The 24828-nt window shown below is 43.1% G+C and overlaps 1 protein-coding gene across 2 annotated transcripts; it reads left to right on the forward strand.

Annotated features, from left to right (window-relative positions):
• The first annotated feature begins 876 nt into the window (after positions 1–876).
• Positions 877–23604, forward strand: MAPK13 (mitogen-activated protein kinase 13). Of its 2 annotated transcripts, XM_048498371.1 has the most exons (12): positions 877–1121; positions 2822–2951; positions 5710–5768; positions 8672–8780; positions 9313–9342; positions 11769–11816; positions 12538–12652; positions 13327–13398; positions 16180–16259; positions 19812–19890; positions 21721–21897; positions 23292–23604. In XM_048498371.1, exons 1-12 carry the CDS (start codon positions 1003–1005, stop codon positions 23369–23371), a joined length of 1098 nt encoding a protein of 365 aa, XP_048354328.1. In that variant the 5' UTR covers positions 877–1002; the 3' UTR covers positions 23372–23604. The 2 variants fall into 2 exon arrangements, with proteins under 2 accessions (XP_048354328.1, XP_048354329.1); XM_048498372.1 differs by lacking the exon at positions 9313–9342.
• The last annotated feature ends 1224 nt before the right edge of the window (positions 23605–24828 follow it).

Genomic DNA, 24828 nt, shown 5'->3' on the forward strand with positions numbered 1-24828 from the left:
CAAATACCCTCAGTAGCTGTTGCTAGGAGGCCACATAGTATTATCAGCCTTCAAACTTTACATTACACTGGATGGGAAAATACTTGCTGGTGGTCCCTGGCCCTAGAAGCATATGGCCATCCTCAACCAGGGTTAGAGCATTTTCGACTCTGATCCCAACCTGGTGGAACACCCTGTCAACAGAGACCCAGGCCCTATGGGATTTGGTTCAGTTCCCCAGGGCCTGTAAGATGGAAATGTTCCGCCAAGCCTATGGCTGAGGCAGCAACAGTTAAATCATTGCTAGCTTCCTATCCCTACCTTTTCTTTATTTGTGTTTTCTTTATTCCTTTTTATCTACTGTCTTTTATAAATTGGTTGGTTTTGGCTGATTTTATTTTTTGTCTGCTTCTTTAGCTGGTAACTCAAATGGTGAAATTAATTGGAACTGGAAATTGGGTGCCGTTGGGTATTTTAACTGCTTATTGTTGCAATGTTAAATGTTAAAATGTTAAATGTTTTGTATAAAAATATGTAAGCTGTTAGCCCCCTTGAGGCTGACCTTGGTCAAGATATAAGTACATAAATATACTTTATGAGGCCTGATTGTTCAGCTGCATTAAGAATTTCCCAAGGAAGAAACATGATGTCTTCTGCCCTGAACCCTTGTTCATTTTACTATAGACTTTCTGAGAGCTACGGGCTAAAAAGGCTTTGTTTTTAGCTCCAGATTCCCAGTCCTGAATCAGCCGGGAAAGTCGGCTTCCTCTCTTACACAGAAAAGGTGAGCTCTTTGAAAGTACCTGCAAGAGGAGTGTCCAATATGAAACCTGATGCCTGTTCCTGGCCTCATGTGTGGGCAGGAGGAGGAGGTACATGTTTCAGTGTTCACAGCGCAGCTGAGAAGGAAAGCCAGAGGCATCCACTTTCCTTGAGAAGACTGGAGTGGGTGGGAAATCTGGGTTTCTTCCTGAATTTTGCAGGGGGCCCAGTGAACGGGTGGGTTCAGCGGACACACGGGAGATGAGCTTTCCCAGGAGACAGGGCTTCTACAGGCAGGAAGTAAACAAGACCGTCTGGGAGCTGCCAAAGAGATATGTTTCCATCAACCCAGTGGGATCTGGGGCTTACGGCAGTGTCTGGTGAGTGGCTTTATAGAACCTAGTATGCTTGGCAAGTTGGAGACGGGAGAAACTAGGATATGGGAAATGGGAGTTTGAGTTCTTGGGAGGAATCAAGGTGAGGTACCTCTTCAATCTCCTCCATTATGGAGATAGCTATTTGCATGTTGGGAAAGGTGCTTTTATTTCCTTCCGGCCATAGCGTGCGTCAGTTTAACCGTCAACAACTCAACTGTAATGAGTTCTACATGTGTGTCACTTACCTAGTGAACCATTGGATCATTTCCTGCAGGGTTCCAGGTGTCAGGTTTCTGTTCTTTGGTGCCTAAATTTACTAATAGAGATGAGACAAAAACCAACATGTTTCTCTAAAACGGAAGAGTCAGATAGAAGGGAAGCAAATCCAGACATTTCTGGAAATTCTGAACAATATGGTCGGGGAGCATGTTGCTCAGGTGACATGTTTTCCATTAGGAGATGTAGTTCTGTTCCCAATAGCCTGGTATAAAAATTATCAATGGCAACTAGAATACCAGCATTTAATAACCAAGAACCTACAGCAGGACAAAGCATCTTGTGTGCCAAAGAAAAGCAATCTGTTTGCTGCCTTGTTTGCTGCCTAGAAATGTAAATGGTGGACTGGACAAGCAAATGTATGCAAACATGCTGTTATGAAGGGCTGTTTGTTCAGGATGACTTCATTGTAGCTGCCAGGTCTGGTAATCTTTAGTGGCAAAATTTGTAAAATGCCCCCAAGATATGAATAAATGTCCTAAGTGGGAGATTATGCAAAAAGTTAGTGTCAGCCTCATGTCCATTAAACTGTGATCTGTTGTTTTCCTAAGATTTTGAATTTTACTAAAGAAATGTTTCTTGTGCTGTAAGTTCAGATTTTTCTCTCATTCCACAGATCCTAGATGTTGGTATCTCATAATACTGGGAGGGGCAATTAATAATAGCAACGACTTTGTACCAGATATTTTAAAACATGTCTAAAATATTAGCTCATCCTTACTGTGTTAGATCAATAGCCTGTTGAGCCTGGCAGTCTGTCTCTGAAAGTGAACACACTGAACTCTTTAGGAGAGAAAACCTGTCACAGTCAGCCCATTGTCTCTGGATATGGTTGAAAGGCAATTCTCTTGCTGAAGAGTGTGTGCTGCAGATAAGTGTGTGGCCAGTGTCTAGATGGGAGACCTAAACTCTTCTATATGTAGCTTTGCATTGTGGACCAAAGGTGGAATATAAGAGTAATCAATAAAGAAACAGACCAATCTCCTTCTCAGTCCCTTTCATTCACTGCCAGGCTCCTTCCAACAATCTATGTGTACAAACAGTTTAGGCACAAACACTCTGATAACCTGTTTAGAGCTGTTATTACAATTACCATCATCCATAAATTTATGGATGATTGTATGCCAGGTGACTACCAGCTGGCACAGGGATATAAGTAGGGCTTGGCAGGCCAAGGCATAAATTAGGTCCTGTTGGTCAAAGAAAGATCAGATCTGCTAAGGCAGCAAGTCACAAATGTAGTAAATAAATACATAATTTTTTTGGAGTGTACATCAAACGTATACATACCATGTAATGTGCTGTATCATTCTATTTTGCTGAGCTAAGTTTGCAGTTTTCTTGCAGTGCCAGATTTCCTTGGGGGGAATCAAAGTGCTGTAGCTTGATTTTTTCCCTCCTGAATTTTCCTCTTGTCTTTGGCACAGCTCAGCAATAGACAAGAAGACAGGAGAGAAAGTAGCTATCAAGAAGCTCTGTCGTCCATTTCAGTCTGAGATTTTTGCTAAGCGAGCATATCGAGAACTTACACTGCTGAAGCACATGCAGCATGAGAATGTAAGTAACCCCTCCATTCATGTGCATACCACCTGGGAGGGAAAGTGAGTGGAAATGTAGCGAGCAGTGGAGGTACTGCTTAGAGTGTTGGATTAAAATCTGGGAGGAGACCCAGGTTTGAATCCCCATTCGGCCATGGAAGCTCAGAGTGCAAACCTGGGTCAGTCACTTGCTCGATTTAACTCACCTCACAGGATGGTTAAAATGGAGAAGAGAATGATGTAAGCTACTTTAGGTCCCTATTGGGGGAAAAAGCAGGGTACAATTGAAATAAATAAATGAATATATGTTAGCATTTGTGTCTCTTTCTGAGCATGATTTACTGAGGCAAAATTTGTCCACATTTATACTGTCAGAGTTTGCATGCAGATTTTCTCTGTCGCTGCAGCAATTTTAAACCCATAATTGAGTTATCTGAGCAGATAGTTATATCTTTCCTTGGACTTTAATGTTACACTGCTCTGTTCACCCAGAAGGTACAAGATGTAATACTGAGTTGAATCAGTGTTCGGCTAACCAAGTATGAGGACCTGTTCGGCAGCCTTCTTTTACTTGAGATTGTTGAAAATGAAAATGTCAGGGATTGTACTTGACACATTTAACATTCTGATGGTAGCACTGTGTTAAAGGATGGTGAACTCTAGTCTGGACAACTGGGTTTGATTCCCCATTTCTCCACCTAAAGCCTGCTGGGTGACTTTGGGTCTGTCACAGTTCTCTCAGAACTCTCTCAGTCACACCTGCCTCACAAGGTGTATGTTGGGGACAGGAAGGGAAAGCAATTGTAAGCTGCTTTGAGACCCCCTGAAAGAAGAGAAAAATGGGGTACAAAAACCAACTCTTCTTCATCATAGCTTTTCAACTAAAGGTGGCAATTTTTGGCAGAAATATTTGGAACTGTCATTTTTCTAACTTTTTCGTCTATCACTTTTTTCATACATTCTGGGCAACACTCTGATTACATGGAGAAAAAAATCTGGCCTTTCTACTTTTGTGATCAGCCCCTTTTAAGTACTGCTTTAGTAGGCTCAGCCTTCAATCATGGGTCCCTCTCCCTCGTGATCCTATTCTCCTTCATGTATCTCTCTCAGTGTCGCTTTGTGACTATGTATCAGTTTGAAGAGGTCCACCTCCACATTTTTGTTTATTCGCTCTAGTTCTACCCACCTGAGACCTGTTTTTAGTGTGTTGCCCAACTATCTGTGTGCCTGTTCTTGGCTTGCTTATATACTCTGTCCTTCCATCAGTGTCTCTGACCACTCTCCATGAGTCCCAGCCTTCAGAATCAGATAGTCCACTACATACACTGACTGAGAGAAGTTGCCTCACTAACTGCTTTAAAACTTCCTTTGCATTTGGAGAGATATCAAGATGCAAACTAACCCCTGTTGACTAAGGGGAACATGGCATGTTCTTGAACCCCAAGAGGAGAAATGAACGGGGGGGATGGTAGAGCCAGGGCTTCTGCAGGCTGCCCCAGACTCAGCAGAGATGGCAGAGAAGGAAACTCCCTCCTTGTCAACCTTTGTCACATCCAGGTGGGGTCCAGAGGCAGTGGCTCTGTAGTCCAGTTTAGATACTTGCAGGCATGGCTTGGACAGGAGAAGTCCCTCCATCTATGCTAGTCTGCTGTTGCCCTAAACATTGCTGAGGATCAGGGGGTATCCTCTGTCCCTGAGCGCCGTCCATTAGGTCATATGGGGAGGGGTACAAAATCACCTCCACAAACCAAAGCCTGCTGCGGGCTCACCAGGTGGCCTTTGAGTCAAGGGGCACTTTAGTGGGCTCGCGGCAGGCTGCTGGCCCGGGACCGACTTCTGCCAGCCTTCCCACCTCTATCAGAGGCTGGCCTGTCAGCAGGGAGGCTGGGGAGTATAGGAGCTACATAACATAACATCCCCAGGGCAAGAGAGGGGGCATGAATATCCTTATCTTGAAAATCTGTTATAAGCTAATTAACATAAATTAAACAGATGTGGTGCTAAAAGGCAACCTTGCCTTACCCCCTTCTGCACAGGAATAGATGATGTTAAATGTCCTTCTTGTGCTACTCTTACCCTCAATGTGATGTTCTCATGGAGCTTAATGATTAGATGTAACAAACGTTTGTCAGTGTTAGTACTCACTAACTTAGCCCAAAGTCGACCACGTGGCACATTATCACACTATCAAAAGCAGTTTTGAAATCAACAAAAGCCACATATAATGAGCCCTTCTGCAGTTGGACATATTTCAGCATCAAGAAGTCTAAAATCAGTCAGAGAGCAGGCTGATTGGCCTATAATTAGCTGGATCCCTGCGTGTACCTTTTTAAAACATAGGTACCACTATAGCTTCATTCCACTCTGATGGGATATGCACTGCATTGTTGATGTATGTGAAGAATTCAGCCAAAATTGGAGTCCACCAGTCTGCATTAAATTTCAGCAGCTCTGGAGGTATAAGGCCATTCCCTGGAGCTTTTCCAGATTTTATTTCTGTAATCTGATTCTTCTTAAACTGACATACTTTAGGGCTTAATAATTTAATATCTGACCAGTGGTGGGATTCAGCAGGTTTGCACCACTTCGGCTGAACCGGTTGTTAAAATAATTTACTTGTAACTTGTAAACAACCAGTCGTTAAATTATTTGAATCCTGCCACTAGAACCGGTTGTTAAATTATTTGAATATCACCACTGTATCTGACACTGGGTAAGACTGTGCTTCTATTTGGTGTTCTTCATAATCCTACATTGTAAGCCTGGCTCTTCTGCAGGTCATTGGGTTGCTTGATGTCTTCACCTCAGCTACCTCCTTTGATGGATTCCAGGACTTGTAAGTTTGCATTTTCTTTTTTCTTGCCTGATAAACTTGGCTTTCACTTAAAAGGGAAAAAAAGAGATCAGTTGCAAAACTGTAAACACCACCTTGAAATTATGTGAGCAAAACCTGGTGATATTTCAAAAATGTGCTTGTATGTATCTGGGGAAAAGGAAGTGTTAAGCAAAATGATCACTGGTCAAGGATGTAGCTTCCTGAGGATAACAAGGTACACATCAAGATTCAAAATACTTCACATGCATTATCTCAGTACTCCTATTAACATATTCCCAAACTGCAGATGGGAGTCTTAGGCTGATAGGATGGTAATTTATTTAAGTACACTGAATGCACAACAGAAGCAACATTCAAACTGAGGTCTTAGGACAGTGCAATGTAAATTTAGAAGCTGAGCCCTCAAATTACAATATGTTATAAAGAAATATCCTGGAAGTTGATAAAGTACATCATTTTGTAAAATCCCACTCTTACAAAAATTGTAAAGCATTTCGTACACAATGTGCACAATCCTGCCAATGTTAAGCATTTCTAAGGTTCATCAGAGGAAATCTCCCTTCTGATTTCACTGGGGTATAGAAATGTTCGACTTTGGTGTCACTTTTCTCTAAATGATGAACAGCAGCTGTATTTGTGTTAATAAACACCATACCAGGATGTGAACATTTCAGAAGGGTGGTAGCATTAATGTGGTAACAATATAGGACATTTGTGAACTAAAGCTGGCTGTATCAGGTGCATAAAGCATACCCTAATGTATTGTATTATATTATTTGATTTGTATACCGCCCTCCCCTGAAGGGCTCAGGGCAGTCAACAACAAACATCAATAATCATAACATCAAGCAACAAAGCATCAGTAAACACAGGATCAATAAACATAACATTATAAACATAGCATTATAAACAAGAACATCAATAATCATAACATCCTAAGCTATAAGGCAACAATAATCATAACTGCTTACACAATCAACATAGATAGGCATAGATAGATGGCAGCTTTCCCCTTCTGTAGCCTAAGACTAATGTAGCCTAATGTAGGGGGGGGGAGTGTAAACAGTGGCCTCAGAAGGCCATGAAATGCAAGAGATACAGGTTATGATGTTTCCATGTAAAACTGAAACATACATAAGATAAAACTGGGAGAACATTTTAGTATTCCACTTAGGACTGAATAGGAGTCTGGATTCTTACTGGTGGTGCTGTAAAATGCCCTCAAATTGCAGCTGACTTAAGGTGACCCATAGGATTTTCAAGGCAAGGGATGCTGAAAGATGATTTTGCCATTGCCTGCCTTTGTGATGTTCCTTGGTGGTTTCTCATCCAAATACTAATCAGGGATGACCCTGCTTAACTTTCAAGGTCTGGCTAGTCTCAGCTATCCAAGGTCCCTTCTGCACATGCAGAATAATGCACTTTCAATCCACTTTCACAATTGTTTGCAACTGGATTTTGCTATTCCACACAGTAAAATCCAGCTACAAAGTGGATTGAAAGTGGATTATTCTGCATGTGCGGAAGGGGCCCAAGTGGAGTTCTTGTCTCACTAGAGCTGATAATTTTCTGCCCCTAAGCATTTCCCCTCTGCTCTGGTCAAACTGATTACAGCAACCACTGTACCTGTTCATCTTTTTACAAGCATTCTTTACAAGACCCTTCTCACCTTCCAGTTGGGATAAAAAGACTCAGGCCGTTTCCGCACGGGCGGAATATGGCGGCATGGGGACGGCAAAAATGCTGTCCCCAGGCCGCCGATACGCTGACAGAGCGCAACAGCATTGCAGCAGCGCCGCCCGACGCCTGACCACCCGGCTTGAAGCGGTGTTGTTCCTCACTAAGCTTAGAAGCGTACTTGTTGAAGCGAGGCGCTTGTATAAGCCGCTGCCCGGCGAATGGCAGGCGGCTTCAAGAAACCTCCCCCACTCCCTCTCCGGCGGTTACACCTTGTCCCTGGGCCTCCGGTATTATGCGCCCGAGGCCGCAGGGGACACGCCCCCCTGCCCTGCGCCGCTGGAGCAGGCGCGCAGGGCCGGGGGGCATGTCCCCAGGCTTCAGCGACGTGCCGGAGGCCCGGGGACATGCCGGATCGGCCGGGCACCAGCGTTCCACAGCGCCGGCGTCCCGGCTCTTTTCAGGACCGTCCATGCGGACAGTCCCAGCGTCGTCGGGTCAGCGCGAAATGCACCGACCTAGCCGCTTCCGCCTCCATTCAGAAACGGCCTCAGAGATCTCCATTCCTACTTGCATCTGATGAAAGGATCTTTGTATCTGATGAAAGGATCTTTGACTCTTGAAAGTTCATTCCCTGAAACTCTTGTTGATATCTAAGGGGCTACTGGACTCTAATCTAACTGTTCTACCACAGACCAGCATTACTATCCTCTGAAACTATAAGATAAGCAAATGAGCATTCACAACTGCTGCAGTAGCTGATGACACCATGTCCCTTGTTTTGTTGAGCTGATTTATAACAGAAGTGTGTGGGAAATGACTCATTTCAATTCAAGTTCTGATAGTTTCTCAGTTTCTTGATTGATGCCATACAAAGAGAACTTAAGAGTATGACCAGGAGTAGCAAGGATATGTTAAAATCACATTATCATAATATGCTTTTGGAGAACACATGGCAGACCTCTCTTCCTCTTTGAATGGCTTTTCCTCATGCTGAAGTGGATACCCACACACTGTTGTTGTAGACATGGGAGCCTTACAGTGCAATCCTGCACAGAGTTGCTAAATTCATTTATGTCTATGGATTTAGAGGATGTAAATCTGTTTAGGGTTGCCCTGAAAGCATGTCAGTGGCACATGTTGTATTATTGTCTGCCTTGTGAGATGAAGACTAGTATAGCTTTACATTTTTTCTAGACTCAAGGCCTTTCCTTACTATCTTTTAGCTACCTGGTGATGCCTTACATGCAGACTGATTTACAAAAGATTATGGGACATCAGTTCAGTGATGAAAAGATCCAGTATCTAATTTACCAGGTGTTGAAAGGGTTGAAGGTAAGTGGGCTCTGGAAACCTCAAAGCAGAAACTTGATCCTGTCAGCTTTCAGACTGTTGAACTGCCCTTAGTTTTTGTAATTACCTGAAAAGTAGTTTCTGTGGGAATGGGCTGCATAGAGGTCAAATTTCCATCCTTTTAAAAACCAATGTCTGGATGCTTGCTCATTACAAAAGATCACATTTTTTCACATTCTCCATGTTATTTTCATTGAGAGCTGACAACTGATATAAAGCATGTGCTTCTTAGGGCAGAAAAGGTAGTTTGTTTTCACTGAATGATTCTCCTGAGTACAAGCGGTTAGCAAGATGCCTGAAGAATTCAGCATCTCTTTGGTAGGAATCATGTAAAACTGCTCAGATTGTTGACTGTCCTTCTAATTAATTCACATACATATTGAAAGAGAATAGAAAGTACTATATAGGAATGCCCTCCATGAAATAAGATCTTAATGGATTATTAACTGTTGAAAAAAAAAGGAGTTTCCTAAATATCAAAATAAAATTGAGGCTTTTCTTTTTTTAATTACAGTATATTCATTCTGCTGGAATCATTCACAGGGTATGTTTTCATTCACTTAACTCTGTTTCAAGATCTTTCTCTTCATAAGAAGCACATAACTTCAGTTAATACCTCTAAAATCATATGTATACTCATCTTCAACTTTTCCCAAGTTTTTGGAGTTACCTGAATATTTCTGTCTTTGATCTTGAAGGATGCATGAGAGGACAATGGAGGAGGAACATGTGAACATGATTATGAATCAATTTCATGTGCATTAGGAACACACTTTGGGTTGTTTGTAGCATTCGAATTGCTTCCTAGAAAGGAATCATTCTTTGATTTTCAGTATGACAAAACTCCCTGTCTAGTTAAAATAATTGTTTTCTCCAATATGCTAAATCTTTGGGGTTACTATTTAGCAGGGACTGAGAACAGTAAAATGGTGAAGATTTTGGATTTCAAGCAGTTATCAGATTAATATCATCGTCATCTATGTATCCAGTTGAGACATATAACCCCTATCTGCAGATACTTACATCCATGGATCAGAACCATACCAACACTAAAAAGATTTTTCTGCAAACCTGGGATACTCTCAGTTTTAAGAAAAAGTGTTGTCTGCACTAACAGCACACTTACAAGCTGAATTAGTGGTGGCTGCCATTGCTGCAGGTATTCACTCTGGACCCAGTCACAATGGTGAAGGTTGCTAGGAACTGCTCTGGATCTAGCTGCAGAGGCAGTGGATGCCAGGAGCAGCTTTGTGCTGAACCATGGCAGAAATCATGGGCCTGGCTGCTGTGACGGAGCACTCTGAATGTTGCTCCAGTCCAACTGCAGCCTGTGGGAGAGGACACCAGGAGCTTCTCTGGGTTCAGAGCAGCTCCCAGGCAATGTCACTTTCACTGCCAGGCTTAAGATGGGAGGGAGGCTGGAGCCAAGATTGGGGTGGGGAGGGGAGATGGGATCCCCCAGAAGTTTTGAGGCCTCCTACTTGTCTATATACTAATAGTGGAGTTGCCAAATCTGAGAATACTTAAATCCAGTGACTGGAGCTATGAATGGGCATGACAGACCCTTCTACAGACCTGAAATGGGCTCCAAGTTTGCAGAAAAATGTAAAATCTATTTAAAAATTACAATGGCTGGTTTAAAAAGTGCAGACATTATAAATAAGAATTATGTAGCTTAAAGCAATGAATTCCTCAGTGGCTGTTGCTCAGCAACTGCAGTGTTCCAGGCATAGTGGAGGGGACAGAAGGAAGGGGCAGGGCACTTTGCAGGCCTATTTTTGATAAGACTCATTGGGGCCAGGCACAGGTAGGGTTGCCAGTTTCAAATTGGAAAATTCCTGGAGATCTTGTCCTGGAGGGTGGACAATGACATTATCACATCATATCTATTATCACATCATACCCATACTTCCCTTGCCATATCTTGTCCTCCAGAGGCATATTGGGGGGCGGGGAATGGTGCCCAGGAACAACACCTGCTCTGCCCCCCTGTGCCCCCCCCCTGCGCTCAGGGGCATCTCAGACAGCAACCCAGTGGCAGGCTGGCACCTGTGCAGGTCTGCTGCCATGGCGCCCATCTGAGACCCGCTGCCTCCCTGCAGGTCACCTCCTGTCCCCCCCAGGCCTTGGGGAGGGCAGAAGTTAGCCTGCAGAGGGTGGGGACAGGGCGCTGCAGCAAATACCCTGTAGGGGAGAGGCCTCCCAGCCGCTGTGCAGCTGGGAGGCATCTCCTCCGCTGGGAGATTGTGCGGTGCGCCCAGACTCTCCCGCAGCATGCAAGGCCTCTCCCCTGCCAATGCGCACAGCCTCTCCTGTGGCATGCAAGGTCTCTCCTGGTGCACATGGCCTCTTCCCCACCGGTGCGCACAACCTCTCCCTTGCTGGTGGATTGCGCTGGAGATAGGAGGCAGATAGAACTTAGGTTGGTGAATGGCTGAGAAGGCAAGAAGGTAAAGGGGAAATGATATAGGGGTTGCCAGGAAAAAGGATAGAGGAAATAGTGTGCCAAGCGGGTATACAGAGGAAAGCGAGGTGGCTTTACAATGCACTAGAAAAGGACTATGTCTGCAGTGCTGAAGATGGAGCAGGGACTGCTTCTGATCCTCAACAAAGCTATGCTGGGCAATGAGAAGCCCGGTGGGATTGGGACTGCAGGGAGGAGAAGGAAAGCTGCTTGCATCAGTGGAAAAGCTGGTAGGATCCAACCCAATATTTGTTCAGCAACAATAGTGTGCCAGGTGCTTCTTTATATTGGCTTAACTGGTCTCAGCTTACTCTTGAGGAATCCTAAAAATTATATGTTTTGTGCACAGAACACTAAACCCTTGATTACAATTCTCAGGATTCTTTGGACATGGCTTTAAATCAGGTTTAATTATATTATACACATGGTTAAACTGGGGTGAAATTACAACAGTCATTGAATTGTAGACTTAACTATTCCTGATACTTAAAAATTGTGTCTTGCAGGATCTGAAACCTGGCAATTTGGCAGTGAATGAAGACTGTGAACTAAAGGTAAAAATCAATTTGTTTTCAGTACGAAATATGTAGCCCATTGGATTGTTGGTCTAACTGAGTCCTTTTGATTTAATTATGTATGTGCAATCTAACCCTGTATGGGCAGAAAGAGAGGTCAAACTGCCACAGACTAGTACGTTTCTCCCTGTAGTGCCCCCACCATTGGATTAATTCAGGCCAAACCTGGTGGTGGTAGCCATCACATGATTATCCCGAGCTGGGCCAACTGGCAGTGGTGATCACATGACTTTCCTGGGCTGGTCTCCTTGTTCCCCTGAACTGTCTAGGCTGGGGGTGAGTGGCTCAGGAGACATGACCCCCTCAGATGACCAAATCATTAGAATTTTTTCTATTGGCCACAATGGCCAGTCTACCCCTGTGTGCTGCATTTAAGCTACATTTGAAAACAACCGCATACGTAGTTATTGCCAAGCCTGTTTTGAGACTTAACTAACCACGGCTGATATTCCTGTAACATTTTCTTAAACATGGTTTTGCTCTGTCAACTTTAAAAGATAGTTCAGAATCACTTTTAGTTCTTACTTTATTAAGGAAATGTTGCCCTTTGTCAATGGAAGGCTGTGGTTTCTACTACAGGCAGAGAGAGAAAGGAAACTGCACAGCAATTCATGCAAAAAGAATCTTTTTTACTTGCAGGTGGGGGTCTTCTGTTCTCTGGTTCCCCTATTACATGTTATCACTCCTTTTTATGCTGCAGATCTTGGATTTTGGATTGGCAAGGCATGCAGACTCAGAGATGACAGGCTATGTGGTGACTCGTTGGTACAGAGCACCAGAAGTGATTCTTAACTGGATGCATTATAACCAGAATGGTGTGTTAAATAGCTTATTTTGGTGACTGGTTGGGCAACTTTTCTCATTAGGATGCAGAATAGCCACAACTGGCTTTTATCTAAGGTAGGCTTGATTTCCTGCAACAATAGTGCCTTCTGTCAAATTACAACACAATTCCTTCAGGCTGCTCTTCATTTAGGTAGATTGTTGCTAAAATAGGTAAACAGACATGTTTGTTTTAAATGTTATATGCCTTAGCTTATTCTTGACCTATACACAGTTCTTATGGTCACCCTGAATCTGTTTGCTTTGTAATTCTTACAGAAAAAAAATATGAGGTGAGCATTCAGTGATGATGAATGCTTCCTAGTACAGGTATTCCATTTTTTCACGGCTCCCAGACAGTTGTTCTGGACTGTGGTGTATCTCTTATTTTGGCCATTTCTTCTGGTATTTAGACAGTCATTTGCCTGTATGCAACCAACCTTCTTCTGCTGTGTGTTTGTGCTATAAATAAGTCCAGTTTTAACTTAGCAGTCCTATGCTGTTGGGAACCTTGCACCTATGTGTTGTAAAACAATGCCTTGGTGTAATTTTAAAGATAAGAGAATCTTGAAAATACAAGGTTGTTGCAGATCTCCAAAATAATGTTTGTTGCCAAATCCAGCATTATTTTCCTTCTCAGTTTTGCTTTCATTTTCCTCCTAAACAGTGGATGTGTGGTCTGTTGGCTGTATCATGGCAGAAATGCTGACTGGGAAAACTCTCTTTAAGGGCAAAGACTGTATCCTTCTCATTAAAAAGCTGTGGTGGGGGAGTGATCAAGGCCGATACTCGCTGTGCTTGATTTACAAGTGGAATATGGACAGTGGAAATGGGAGGGGGCACAATACTGCAAATCCCTTAGAGATCATTTAGAGCTCTAATTTCGTTCCTCATCACATTTGGTCCCAATATTCTCATCACATTTGGTCCCAAGTTAAATAAATTTAGCAAGTGATTTTTAATATATTTTATTGATATTTATAGCTGAATTTTCTCTCCTGTAGGAACTCAAGTTCCCTTACAACATAATTCTCCCCTCTTTCATTTGTATGCTCACAATAACCTTGTAGGTTAGGTTAGAACAGGGGTAGGGAACCTACGGCTCTCCAGATGTTCAGGAACTACAATTCCCATCAGCCCCTACCAGCATGGCCAATTGGCCATGCTGACAGAGGCTGATGGGAATTGTAGTTCCTGAACATCTGGAGAGCCGCAGGTTCCCTACCCCTGGGTTAGAATGACTGAGTGGTTCAAGATCACCCAGCCAGCTTCCATAGAGAAGGGATCTGAACCTACGTTTCCCAGTCCTAGTCCCAGAATTCTAACTTCTGTACTACACTGGTTCTTAAGCTACTTCCCACACCATCTCATGATTTTCTTTCTGGACCTCTAGGCATTTTAAAGTGAATGTATAGTTAGGTAAGAAGCAACAGGAGAAACATACAAAACAGCCTGTTGCAGGTTGTGGTGAGGAAGGAAAATCTTTAAATATAGCATAGTGATTCCAGTTACCGCCATCTAGAATATTCTTGGAGGCTATAGTTAACAGTCAAAAAGGATATTGAGGAGATAGAAAAAGTGCAGAGAAGGGCAACAAGGATGATTGAGGGACTGGAGCACCTTCCCTATGAGGAGAGGCTGCAGCGTTTGGGACTCTTTAGTTTGGAGAGGAGACGTCTGAGGGGGGATATGATTGAAGTCTATAAAATTATGCATGGGGTAGAAAATGTTAACAGAGATAAATTTTTCTCTCTTTCTCACAATACTAGAACCAGGGGGCATTCATTGAAAATGCTGGGGGGAAGAATTAGGACTAATAAAAGGAAAAACTTCTTCACGCAACATGTGATTGGTGTTTGGAATATGCTGCCAAGGAGGTGGTGATGGCCACTAACCTGGATAGCTTTAAAAGGGGCTTGGACAGATTTATGGAGAAGTCGATTTATGGCTACCAATCTTGATCCTCTTTGATCTGAGATTGCAAATGCCTTAACAGACCAGGTGCTCAGACAGCAGCCTAGAAGGCCATTGCTTTCACCTCTTGCATGTGAGCTCCCAAAGGCACCTGGTGGGCTACTGCGAGTAGCAGAGCTGGACTAGATGGACTCCGCTCTGATCCAGCTGGCTTGTTCTTATGTTCTTAGTCACAGACCACAGAGTAAATGGGATTGACTGATGATGATTTGTGTTTTCAGACTTTTACTCGTAAAGGTTCAAAGAAGTTTATTATTATGTGCTAACATCAACAGTAATAAGTTGGATTCAATGTACCAACACAACATATTTCTGCTCATACAAGAGGTTCCCCTGGTATAAGAGATGGTGATGTCACCCTCTTCCCCTTCCCTGTGTTGCATGAATTGTTGTCTAAACTGGTTCTCCAACCTCAGTTCCTGGGGAAAGAAGAATAGATTTGCCTCTGCATTTCATTGGCAGTGCCCAAGTTCCAAGCCATTATTATTCAGCTGGAAATTACCCCCATCCGACTCTTGCAACAAGAGAAGGCTTTGCAGAAGAAGTGGTAGTGAAGAAAGAATTATACTAATACAAGAGCTAGAGGTGATTTTACCCAATTCCTGTTCCCACTACAGCCTCTTGTGCTTGGGAGCTTTTTGTCTATGGTTGTCCTACAAACTCCAGCAATTAATTTTTGGTTCACAGAGGACTGCGAAGTGGGAGAAATGTGCTACCATGAATACTTTCCATCCACATAACCCCAGGATCCTATCCATTATTGTCCTTAAACCACAAACAAAATGAACTGGACAAAGTGAGGCTTATGCCTGAATAAACTCATGAAAGCTTATGCCTGAATAAACTCGATGAATCTTACAGGCATCACTTTATTTGTATTTTATTTTACCACAAACAAGCTAGGGCCAGCACTGTATAAAAGGTATTTTGAAACTCTCTATGGCCATTTCCGCACGGGCATTTAATGGCGGCCTGGAGACTGCAAAAACGCCGTCTCCAGGCCAGCATTCGCACAGAAACAGCTGCATAAGCAGCTGCGCCAGCCACGCGTCGCTTAAGCGTTTCCCAAGCTTCGGAAGTGCTCTTGTTGAGGAAATGCGCCTCGAAACGCTGCCGGGAGCAACGGTGGCGGCCGAGCCCTCCCACCCGGCGCCTTGTCCCTGGGCCTCCGGTATCGCCCGAGCGCAGGGGACCACGCCCTGCGCCGCTGGAGGCCGCCGCGGGGCCAGAGGCGTGTCCCAGGCTTTCGGCGGCAGCGAGCCAGATATCTGGGGCTCGGCTTGAGCGCCCGGCTCCATCGCCCGGCTGCCCGGCTCTTTCTAGGACCGTCCGTGCAGACGGTCCCAATGTCGTCAGGTCAGCGTTGGAAACGCCGACCCGGCCACTTCCGCATTCGTGCGGAAACGGCCTATATTACTCTGAAGTTAATGGTTGTGGATCACAGCCTTTTTTGTCACTGAGAATCTAGGATTTTACAGATGTTTGTAATTCCATTTACTGGTTCCATATTTGGTCCTGTGTTGATAACCTTAACTTTGCCTGCCAGATCTAGATCAGCTCACTCAGATCTTGAGAGTGACAGGAATCCCTAGTGAAGAGTTTGTCCAAAAGCTAGAAGATAAAGCAGTAAGGGAAATATAATGGTTTCAGCTTTAAAGATGCACACTGATTTTATGTTTAATTTCTATTGCCTTGTTACATGTCTTCATTCTCAATTTTAATAACATCCACAATTGTGACAAATTACAGTCACACAGTGCTACTGAGCATCTTTGGATGCAATCTAGTCCCATTGCAATGGATGGGAGTTCTATCAGAGACTTCAAGTGGGATATTCTAGCTGGGGTAGGGGGCAGAAAATCCCATAACCTACCAGTTCTTCATCCATCTTATAACAGCCAGCAGCAGAGAAATGAAAGGGAGAAAGGTTGTGTACCACTAGACCACTGTACAACCTAGCCACGAACAGCTTGTCTGCTTGCACAACAAAATACCTTCCCATGTTGTAACAGAAGATGTCCCAATGGCAGCCATTTCGGAAATGAGTAAAAACTACATGAGATGAAATCTAATAAAGATTGTGGCAAAACAAAAAGAAAAATAAAATGGAACAAAATAAGGTAATAGATTAAAAGTGCTGGAAGACCAGCATAAAATTATTCAAACAAAGCAATCTTGAAAGATGAAAAATCAATTATTCTGAATCAGGGTGCCTAATTGATTTCCCAAAACATAAGTTAGGGTTCAGGCTAGGGCAGGGGCTAAGATTCGGGTTAGGGTTACACTGAGTTCTAGGGTGCAGACTCGGACTAGGGCCACGGTGATTGTCACGTTTGGGGTTAGCGTTAGGGTTTGGGTAACAATTTATGACTCAATATTTTTTTCCAGGCTAGGGCAGGGGATCGGATTTGTGTTATGGTTTCATTGCATTCTAGTAGATGGACTAGGACTATGGTCCGTGTCAGGTTTTGGGTCAGGGTTTGGGTCTAGTGACAACTTATGACTGAATATTTTTTCCCAAAAGCATAGGTTTGGGTTAGAGTTATAGCTAGGGCAGGGACTCGGGCTCCGGTTTGGGTTAGGCCAGGGGTAGGGAACCTGCGGCTCGAGAGCCACATGCGGCTCTTCTGCCCTTGCACTGCGGCTCCACAAGCTGAGCCGCTGGCCCCATCCTTGCTCGCCCTGCAGCCAGCAGCAGGCAGAGCGCCTCAACTGCCCGCCCAGTTGACTGGAGCCCGTGCCAGCGGGCTTCCCCCTCGCCTGCCCACGTTCAGGCGGGTGAGGCCTTCCCTAGCGGTGCGGTGAGGCCGAGCCGCTGGCCCTATCCTTGCCCACCCTGCAGGCTGCAGGGCGGACGCATCCATGCGCTTCTCAGAATGAGCGGAGTAAAAGGTAAAAAACCCCAATATATACAGTGTTATCTTTATTTTAAATGTCAAAAATTATTTGCGGCTCCAAGTGTTTTATTTTCTCATGGAAATCGGGTCCAAATGGCTCTTTGAGTGTTAAAGGTTCCCTACCCCTGGGTTAGGCTGAGTTCTAGGGCATGTAGTAGGATTAGGGGTATGGTCAGTTTCAGATTTCAGTTTCACGTTAGTGTCACAATGTATAATGAAATGATTTTTTGAAAAACAAAGTTAGGGTTAAGGCTAAGGCAGGAACTCGGGCTCTGGTTAAAGTTAGGTTGAGCTCTGCAGCAAGTACTAGGACTATGGCCAGGTCATTGTCAGGTTTGGGGTTAGCATTAGGGTTCGGGTGACAATTTATGACTGAATATTTTTTCCAAAAACACAAGTTAGGGTTATAGTTAAGGCTAGGGCAGGGGATTGGATTCGCATTGGGGCTTCATTGGGTTCTAGGGGACAGACTAGGACTAGGGCTATGGTCCGTGTCAGGTTTTGGGTCAGAGTTTGGGTTCGGGTGACAATATATGACTGAATATTTTTTTCCAAAATCATAAGTTAGGGTTAGGGTTACAGCTAGCGCAGAGACTCGCATTCCAGCTCGGGTTAGGTTGAGTTCTGGGGCATATAGTAGGATTAGGGGTATGGTCAGTTTCAGATTTCAGTTTCGCATTAGTGTCACAGTTTATCACGGAATGATTTTAAAAAACAAAGTTAGGGTTAGGGTTAAGGTTACAACAGGGGAATGGATTCAGGTTAGAGTTTCACTGTGTTCTAGGGGATGGACTTGGACTAGGGCTGTTGTTCGTGGCCAGTTTTGGGTCAGAGTTAGGGTTCCGGTGACAAATTAGGACTGAATAAATTCTTTTTAAAAGCCAAGTTAGGGTTAGGGTTAAGGCTGGGGCAGGTGCTGCAATCCTGGTTAGGGTTACATTGGGTTCTAGGGTGCAGTCTTGGACTAGGGCCACGGTGATTGTCAGGTTTTGGGTCAGAGTTAGGGTTCTGGTGACAATTAATGAGTGAATATTTTTTCCAAAAACAAAGTTAGGGTTAAAGCTAGGGCAGGGGATCAGATTTGGATTCGGGTTAGGGTTTCATTGCGTTCTAGGGGACGGACTAGGACTAGGGTTGTGGTCCATGTCAGGTTTTGGGTCAGAGTTAGGGTTCAGGTGACAATTTATGACTGAATATTTTTTTCCAAACACATAAGTTAGGGTTAGGGTTAAGGCTAGGGCAGGGGATTGGATTCGGGTTTGGGTTTCATTGTGTACTAGGGGATGGACTAGGACTATGGTCCCTGTCAGGTTTTGGATCAGAGTTTGGGTTCCAGTGACAATATATGACTGAATATTTTTTTCCCAAAAGCATAAGTTAGGGTTAGGGTTAAGGCTAGGGCAAGGGATCGAAAAACTAACACTATCACCAAACCTGAGAATGACCGTGGCCCTAGTCTGAGTCTGCACCCTAGAACTCAATGTAACCCTAACTGGAATCCGATCCCCTGCCATTGAAAGAACCTAACCCAAACTGAATAGAGAAATACTAAAGGAATTGAGATTTTTTTTAAAAGAGAAACATTTTGAACACACCAACAAAGCTAGAAGATACTTTTAACGGAAAGACCCCCGACCCCCCCCAAATCAGACCCATGTGAATAGGATACTACACTATTGGCATTTAAAAAGGGATTCATAGAAATACTGTGCAAAGGTGAAAATGTGGAAAAGGATTTGACTGATCAGGAAAAAGTGTCATAAGTTGTTCCTCTTTATAGACAAGTGAATTATCACTTTCTCAGAGATGTAGCAGAATATAAATATTACAGTAAAGACTGACAACTAAAACTCCATGGGCAAGTGACTCACTTATGTGATTTGGATGTGTCATACATCTGTACTGACAATGCATCCCAAGCAGCATAGCACCATTCTCTGTCCACTGACATCTATGATTTTAGAAGAATGCATCCCTGCTTATGTTGGAAATGTTAATTACTTGCTCCCTCCTTTTGAGGGAGTGAAATATATGCAGACAGGTCATTTATCACAGAAAGAGAGATGCTGGAATTCACAGCAAGATGGAGGCAGAGATAATCAGGCAGGAGAAGTAATACTTGTTCTGGTTATCAACAGAGATTACTATGACTTGTTATAACTACGGCTGAAATAAATGTTGATTCTGGTTGTTCAGCAATAGATTATCTTTTTTAATATTCTTTCTTGTATTCTTCCATTTGTATATCTGTATGCCTGTATGAAAGTCTTATCTCTTTTAGGCTAAAAGCTACATACAGACTCTCCCTAAGATTCCAAAAATGGATTTATCTCTTCTTTTTCCCAAAGCCAATCCTTTAGGTAAGTCATCTTGTGACACTTTCACTGTGTTGTCAAACTGATTTCCACCAGAGTCCCCATCACTGGAGTCCTATGACCAGTGTGATATTTGCCTTTTATGAAGCTGGTGGATCAAAATTTCAAAAATACGGCATACCAGAACACTGTAGTCTTTCTCTTCTGTGGAATTAAGAATATTCAGTCTTTTTATTAACTTTCTAATTTATTAGTTATTTATAGTGTGGCTTCCTTGCTGGGACTTAATGAAGGCTACATACAACAAATCAGTATAGTCAATAGAGAGGGACCTCTGAAAGACAATGCAGCAGACTTCTGACTTGAAGAGATCTAGAACAAACCAGAGATCAGAAACAATGGTGAAGCAAAATATAAGTATTAACATAACGCATAAGGACGGAGAAATGCCATAAAGCAAACAAGGAGAAATACCTTAAAATAAAGGATGCCCCTAAAATAAGTGAAACAATGAGTTAGTTGTATAGGAAATACTTGGGTTTATTTTTCACAGGACTCAATGAAATGGCACTGCAGGGCAAAATGCAACTAAGAGGCTGCCTGGCCACATGCCAGAGACCTTCTGAAGGCTGGCAAGAGACCCTGGGGAATAAGATTCCGTGGGTGAGCAGCAACCATTTCCTGCAGGCCAAAATTCAAGGGGATGCCTCCATACCAATCACTGCACATCTACCACACCATCAGAACAGGCAGAACAGCTATTGTCTTCAAGCCCTGACATTGGAGGGAACTCAGCATTTCCAGAATCTCAGATCGACAATGTAGACTCAACAGTCTTGCTAGATTGGTTGCCTTTTGGATTGCCTATCTTCCTGTTCCAAGCCTAGTATAGTTTAGTTGTTTGAGTGACATCTGCATTTGTAGCTATCATGTCATCTACAAGACTTAATAATATTGTCTTGTCATTACAGTTTGAGTACTCAACTTCATTCATTATGTTCTTATGTTCTAACTTATTTCAGTTCAGTGCTATGTTGTAATTTTCAGAAAAGATCTAAATTCACAATACTACTTGTGAACATTTAAATAAAGTTTAAAGAAACATGAGGCATTTTTTAAAAAATTAAATACTATCAATTCTTGGCCCAACTGACTGCAGGTATGCATTTATGGGCAAATTATTAGAGGAGTGTTGCTATGCAGCCATAGAAGTTGCAACGAGGACGTCTCAGAAGAAATTGCTTTCCCTTTTCCATTAACATAATCTCTGATATTGCAGTATGATACTATTCATGGAAGGAGGGAGGGCAGTTCCTTCCCAATCTCTCTCATGTCACATGATATACTGTTCTGGAAAGTTTCCCAATCCTTAGGAGTGGCATGGGGTGCGGGGTGCAAACTGCTGTTGGAAAAGAGAAAACCTGATGAAAATCACTTGTCAAGTTGTGACATTTATGTCCAACTTGTTATTTTTCGGGGTATTTTTAGAACCTCGTCTAATTGGTGATGTTCTAAATCAGGGAATGCTCTGAATATATTTGATACATTAAAATATCTGGAAGTAAGCATTATGAGACTTATTTCATTTGTACCCTGCCTTTCTCCCCAATGAAACCCCAGTGACTAACATGGTTCTCCTTGCCTTCATTTTATACAGTACTTCAGATGTGTCAGTGAGAGTTTGTCTGGCAACCCAATATAGGCTGTTCTGATCTCTTTCCAGGTAGTATTTCCACTTGCTTGATGAGACATTTTGATTGGAAAGCACCACAGCCACACATCAGTTTTGGTTTCTCTCTCAGTGTTTTCTTTTTTATCCCAACCATAAAAGTTGTCACTTTGTTTACCAAGCAATATTCACCTTCTTTCTTGCAGCAGTAGATTTGCTTGACAAGATGTTGCAGTTGGATGTGGAAAAGCGTCTCACGGCCACCCAAGCTCTGGCTCACCCATACTTTGACACATTCAGAGATATCGAGGAAGAGACAGAAGCACAACATTCCTATGATGATTCTCTGGAGAATGAAAAGCTTACAATAAATGAATGGAGAAGTAAGTTTGACTGGATAGTGTGGCATAAAGATCTCTTTGAATCAGACCCCTTTCCTCCCTTGCATGCCATCCCTCCTTCCCACCCCTCCCTTGCATGCTACCCCTCACTCCCTCTCCTTCCCTTGCATGCCACCCCTCACTCCCTCCCCTCCTTCACTCCCTTCCTGCCCTTGCATGCCACCCCTCCCTCGCTCTCCTTCCCTTGCATGGCACCCCTCCCCTCCCTCCCTCCGCTAGGGTGGGTGGGCCATGTCCAGATGCCAGGCCCCTCCCCCTCTTGCATGCCACCCTCCATCACTCCCCTTCCCTTGCATCTTGTCTTCAAGGTGCTGGTACTAACCTTCAAGGCACTTCCTGCAGATAAAGCACACAACTTGAAGGAGTTGCTCCAGGGAAAGGCAGGCACTTTTTCCTACAGATACTCATCTAATGAATGCAGAAAGCCAGACTGGTGAATTCCCAACTTGCAGTGAACTCATTCCTATCATTATCAGCAGCCTGGCCCAAGAGACCTAGTCCCACATGTCTGGGTTTTCAGTGAATGAGCATCTAGGTAAGACATCACCATAGGCCTCATTTTGTGACCAGCTTCATCCAGCCTTATTGTGCAGAATTAAACTCCATTTTGCCCTGGCATTTACATTCAGATATCATGGCAAATTGAAGTTTGATTCAGCATTTCCAAATCGGAAGACTTCAATCATGCTTGGCAGAACAAGTAACCAGAGTTGGACCTTTCATGAGCAAACAGATGTTTGCTACATCTAAATGCAATGTGGGCCTTTAAAGTGCCACAAGACTGCTTTAGATTTTTTACTGCAACAGACTAAAAGACATCTAAGAATGTACTATATTTCTTTCCACGGACCTTTCACTATCATGGATTCCCATATTTCACAACACACCTTTAGCTCCTTCCACTGATCTTGGAAATCAACTTTTGTTTATAGCCTTCCCCAAAGCACTCATTCTTCCCCCACCCCAATATCGTTGGCAATGTTTGGATTTTCTTTCCTTGATTCAAACATATTAGAAAGTTGGTATGGGATTACAGTCTAAATTAGTTTGTATTTCAAAGCAGCCAAGTGCCTTCACTTGTATTAATTTTGCAGTTGTGCTTGTCCAAATCCTTTCTAATGACACTGGAAACACTTGAGAATTAGATTTAAATAAAGTGTTCTCCCTTTTATAGAAACAGGATTCTGTAATGCATGATTCTATAGTTGTTTCAATATTTTAGAAAGGATATGAACCATCTGACATTTTGTTATATTCACTTTCTCTTTGGAATCCTTCAATGTCATGTTATAATGTTATGCACTAACTAAATGCTGAGGCATTCCATATATGCAGCTGAACACAACGACATTCATGCAATTTGCTTCTCTTTCAAGGGCACACTTTCAGTGAAATACTGTCATTCAGCCCAATTGCAAGGAAAGACTCCAAGAGGAGAAGTGGTATGACATTGTAAGCTCAAGCATGTCCAGTGTGAGACACCCTTTCCATGAATGAATGTTAATCAGTGTCTTGTAGCCAGCAAGCAGCAGATATTCATCAGCATGAAAAGGTCTACAACGTGGAGAACACAAGGACACTGAGCACATAAGGAGAGTTCAACCTTCATCTATAAGCCAGAACTGTACCAGGAACACCTTTCAGTGCCATTAATTAATATGCTTCTCATTAAAGCCCTTTGTGATAAAACTGTCGCCTACTAGTTCCTATTTTGTATATGTCTGGTAGCTGATTATCCACCTGTTTAAAAAAGCTCTGATGTGCACCTTCCACATTCTTCTCCAGCTTCAATGGCACAAAAAGAAAAAAAAAGATTAAGATTCTTGCATGAAATATTTATACAAATAAAATAAACTGTAATAAGAAATCAACAGTTCCTCTTAAGGAACTTTGGGGAGTCCCAAAGAAGATGGGCAACATTTTTTGGATTTTAAAGTGATTTTTGATTTTGCATCAATTCAGTCCTCATTTGTCTAGCCACAATCTTAAAAACGGACTGTCCACATTATGAAATGACAGATATGCAGGTGACTTGTTTAGTATTCTAAAAGTGCCCTTAAATAGAATACTTTGCAAATATGAACTACACTATGGTTATCTGAGATTGCATACAGGCACAGCTCATGTGGTTGTAGGACAGACTCAAAAGTGAATCTGATCACATATGAAAGCCCTTCTTGCTAGTTAGATATTGAAAATTCTTCCATAGTGGTGGTGGGGGGGGGAGGATGTTGTGCTAGCATAGTAACTCAGCACAGAGCAATTTTACCATGAAAGACCTCATAAGTCACATGCAGACATGGAGAGGGTGTAATGATAAGGGAGCAGCAACATCTCACTCAGTTATATGTGGATCAGAGTGACTGGATGAATCCATTTCACATTGATGCAACAGTCTCAGAAAGATGAGAATCAAACATCAACCAGGCCTTAGCGTGCAGACTAGAAATAGGACGACAACTAACTCCCTCATGTGCAAAGGCTAATAGAACAGCAGCATTTTATAGGCAGTCATTGGATTAGGGTAGCAATTATATACAGTATAAGTGCACGATGGTGCCAGTCATCAGGTAAGGCCCAGTCATGTGGACTTAGTTGCGTGGTGGGGAACCTGAAAGGACTTGCAAGAGGCATTTCACTTTCCCCTGTATCTTCCTCCCAATTTCTTTTTTCCTTCCTCCTGGCAGCCTCTATATTCTGTCACCTTTTCCTGCTTCCTTCTTTTTCCCCACCCACATTTTATCTGCTCCCCATCATTATCTATATTATCTTCATTTATACCCAGCCTTTTCCCACAATGGGGACCAAAAACAGTTTACATCCTCCTCTCCTCTATTTTATCATCACAAGAACCCTATAGGTTATTGTGATACGTAGGTTAGGCCGGAAATGTGCGACTAACCTGAAGTCACT

This window comes from Sphaerodactylus townsendi, linkage group LG05 (genome assembly GCF_021028975.2).
Source record: "Sphaerodactylus townsendi isolate TG3544 linkage group LG05, MPM_Stown_v2.3, whole genome shotgun sequence".
Classification (NCBI taxonomy): Eukaryota; Metazoa; Chordata; class Lepidosauria; order Squamata; family Sphaerodactylidae; genus Sphaerodactylus; species Sphaerodactylus townsendi.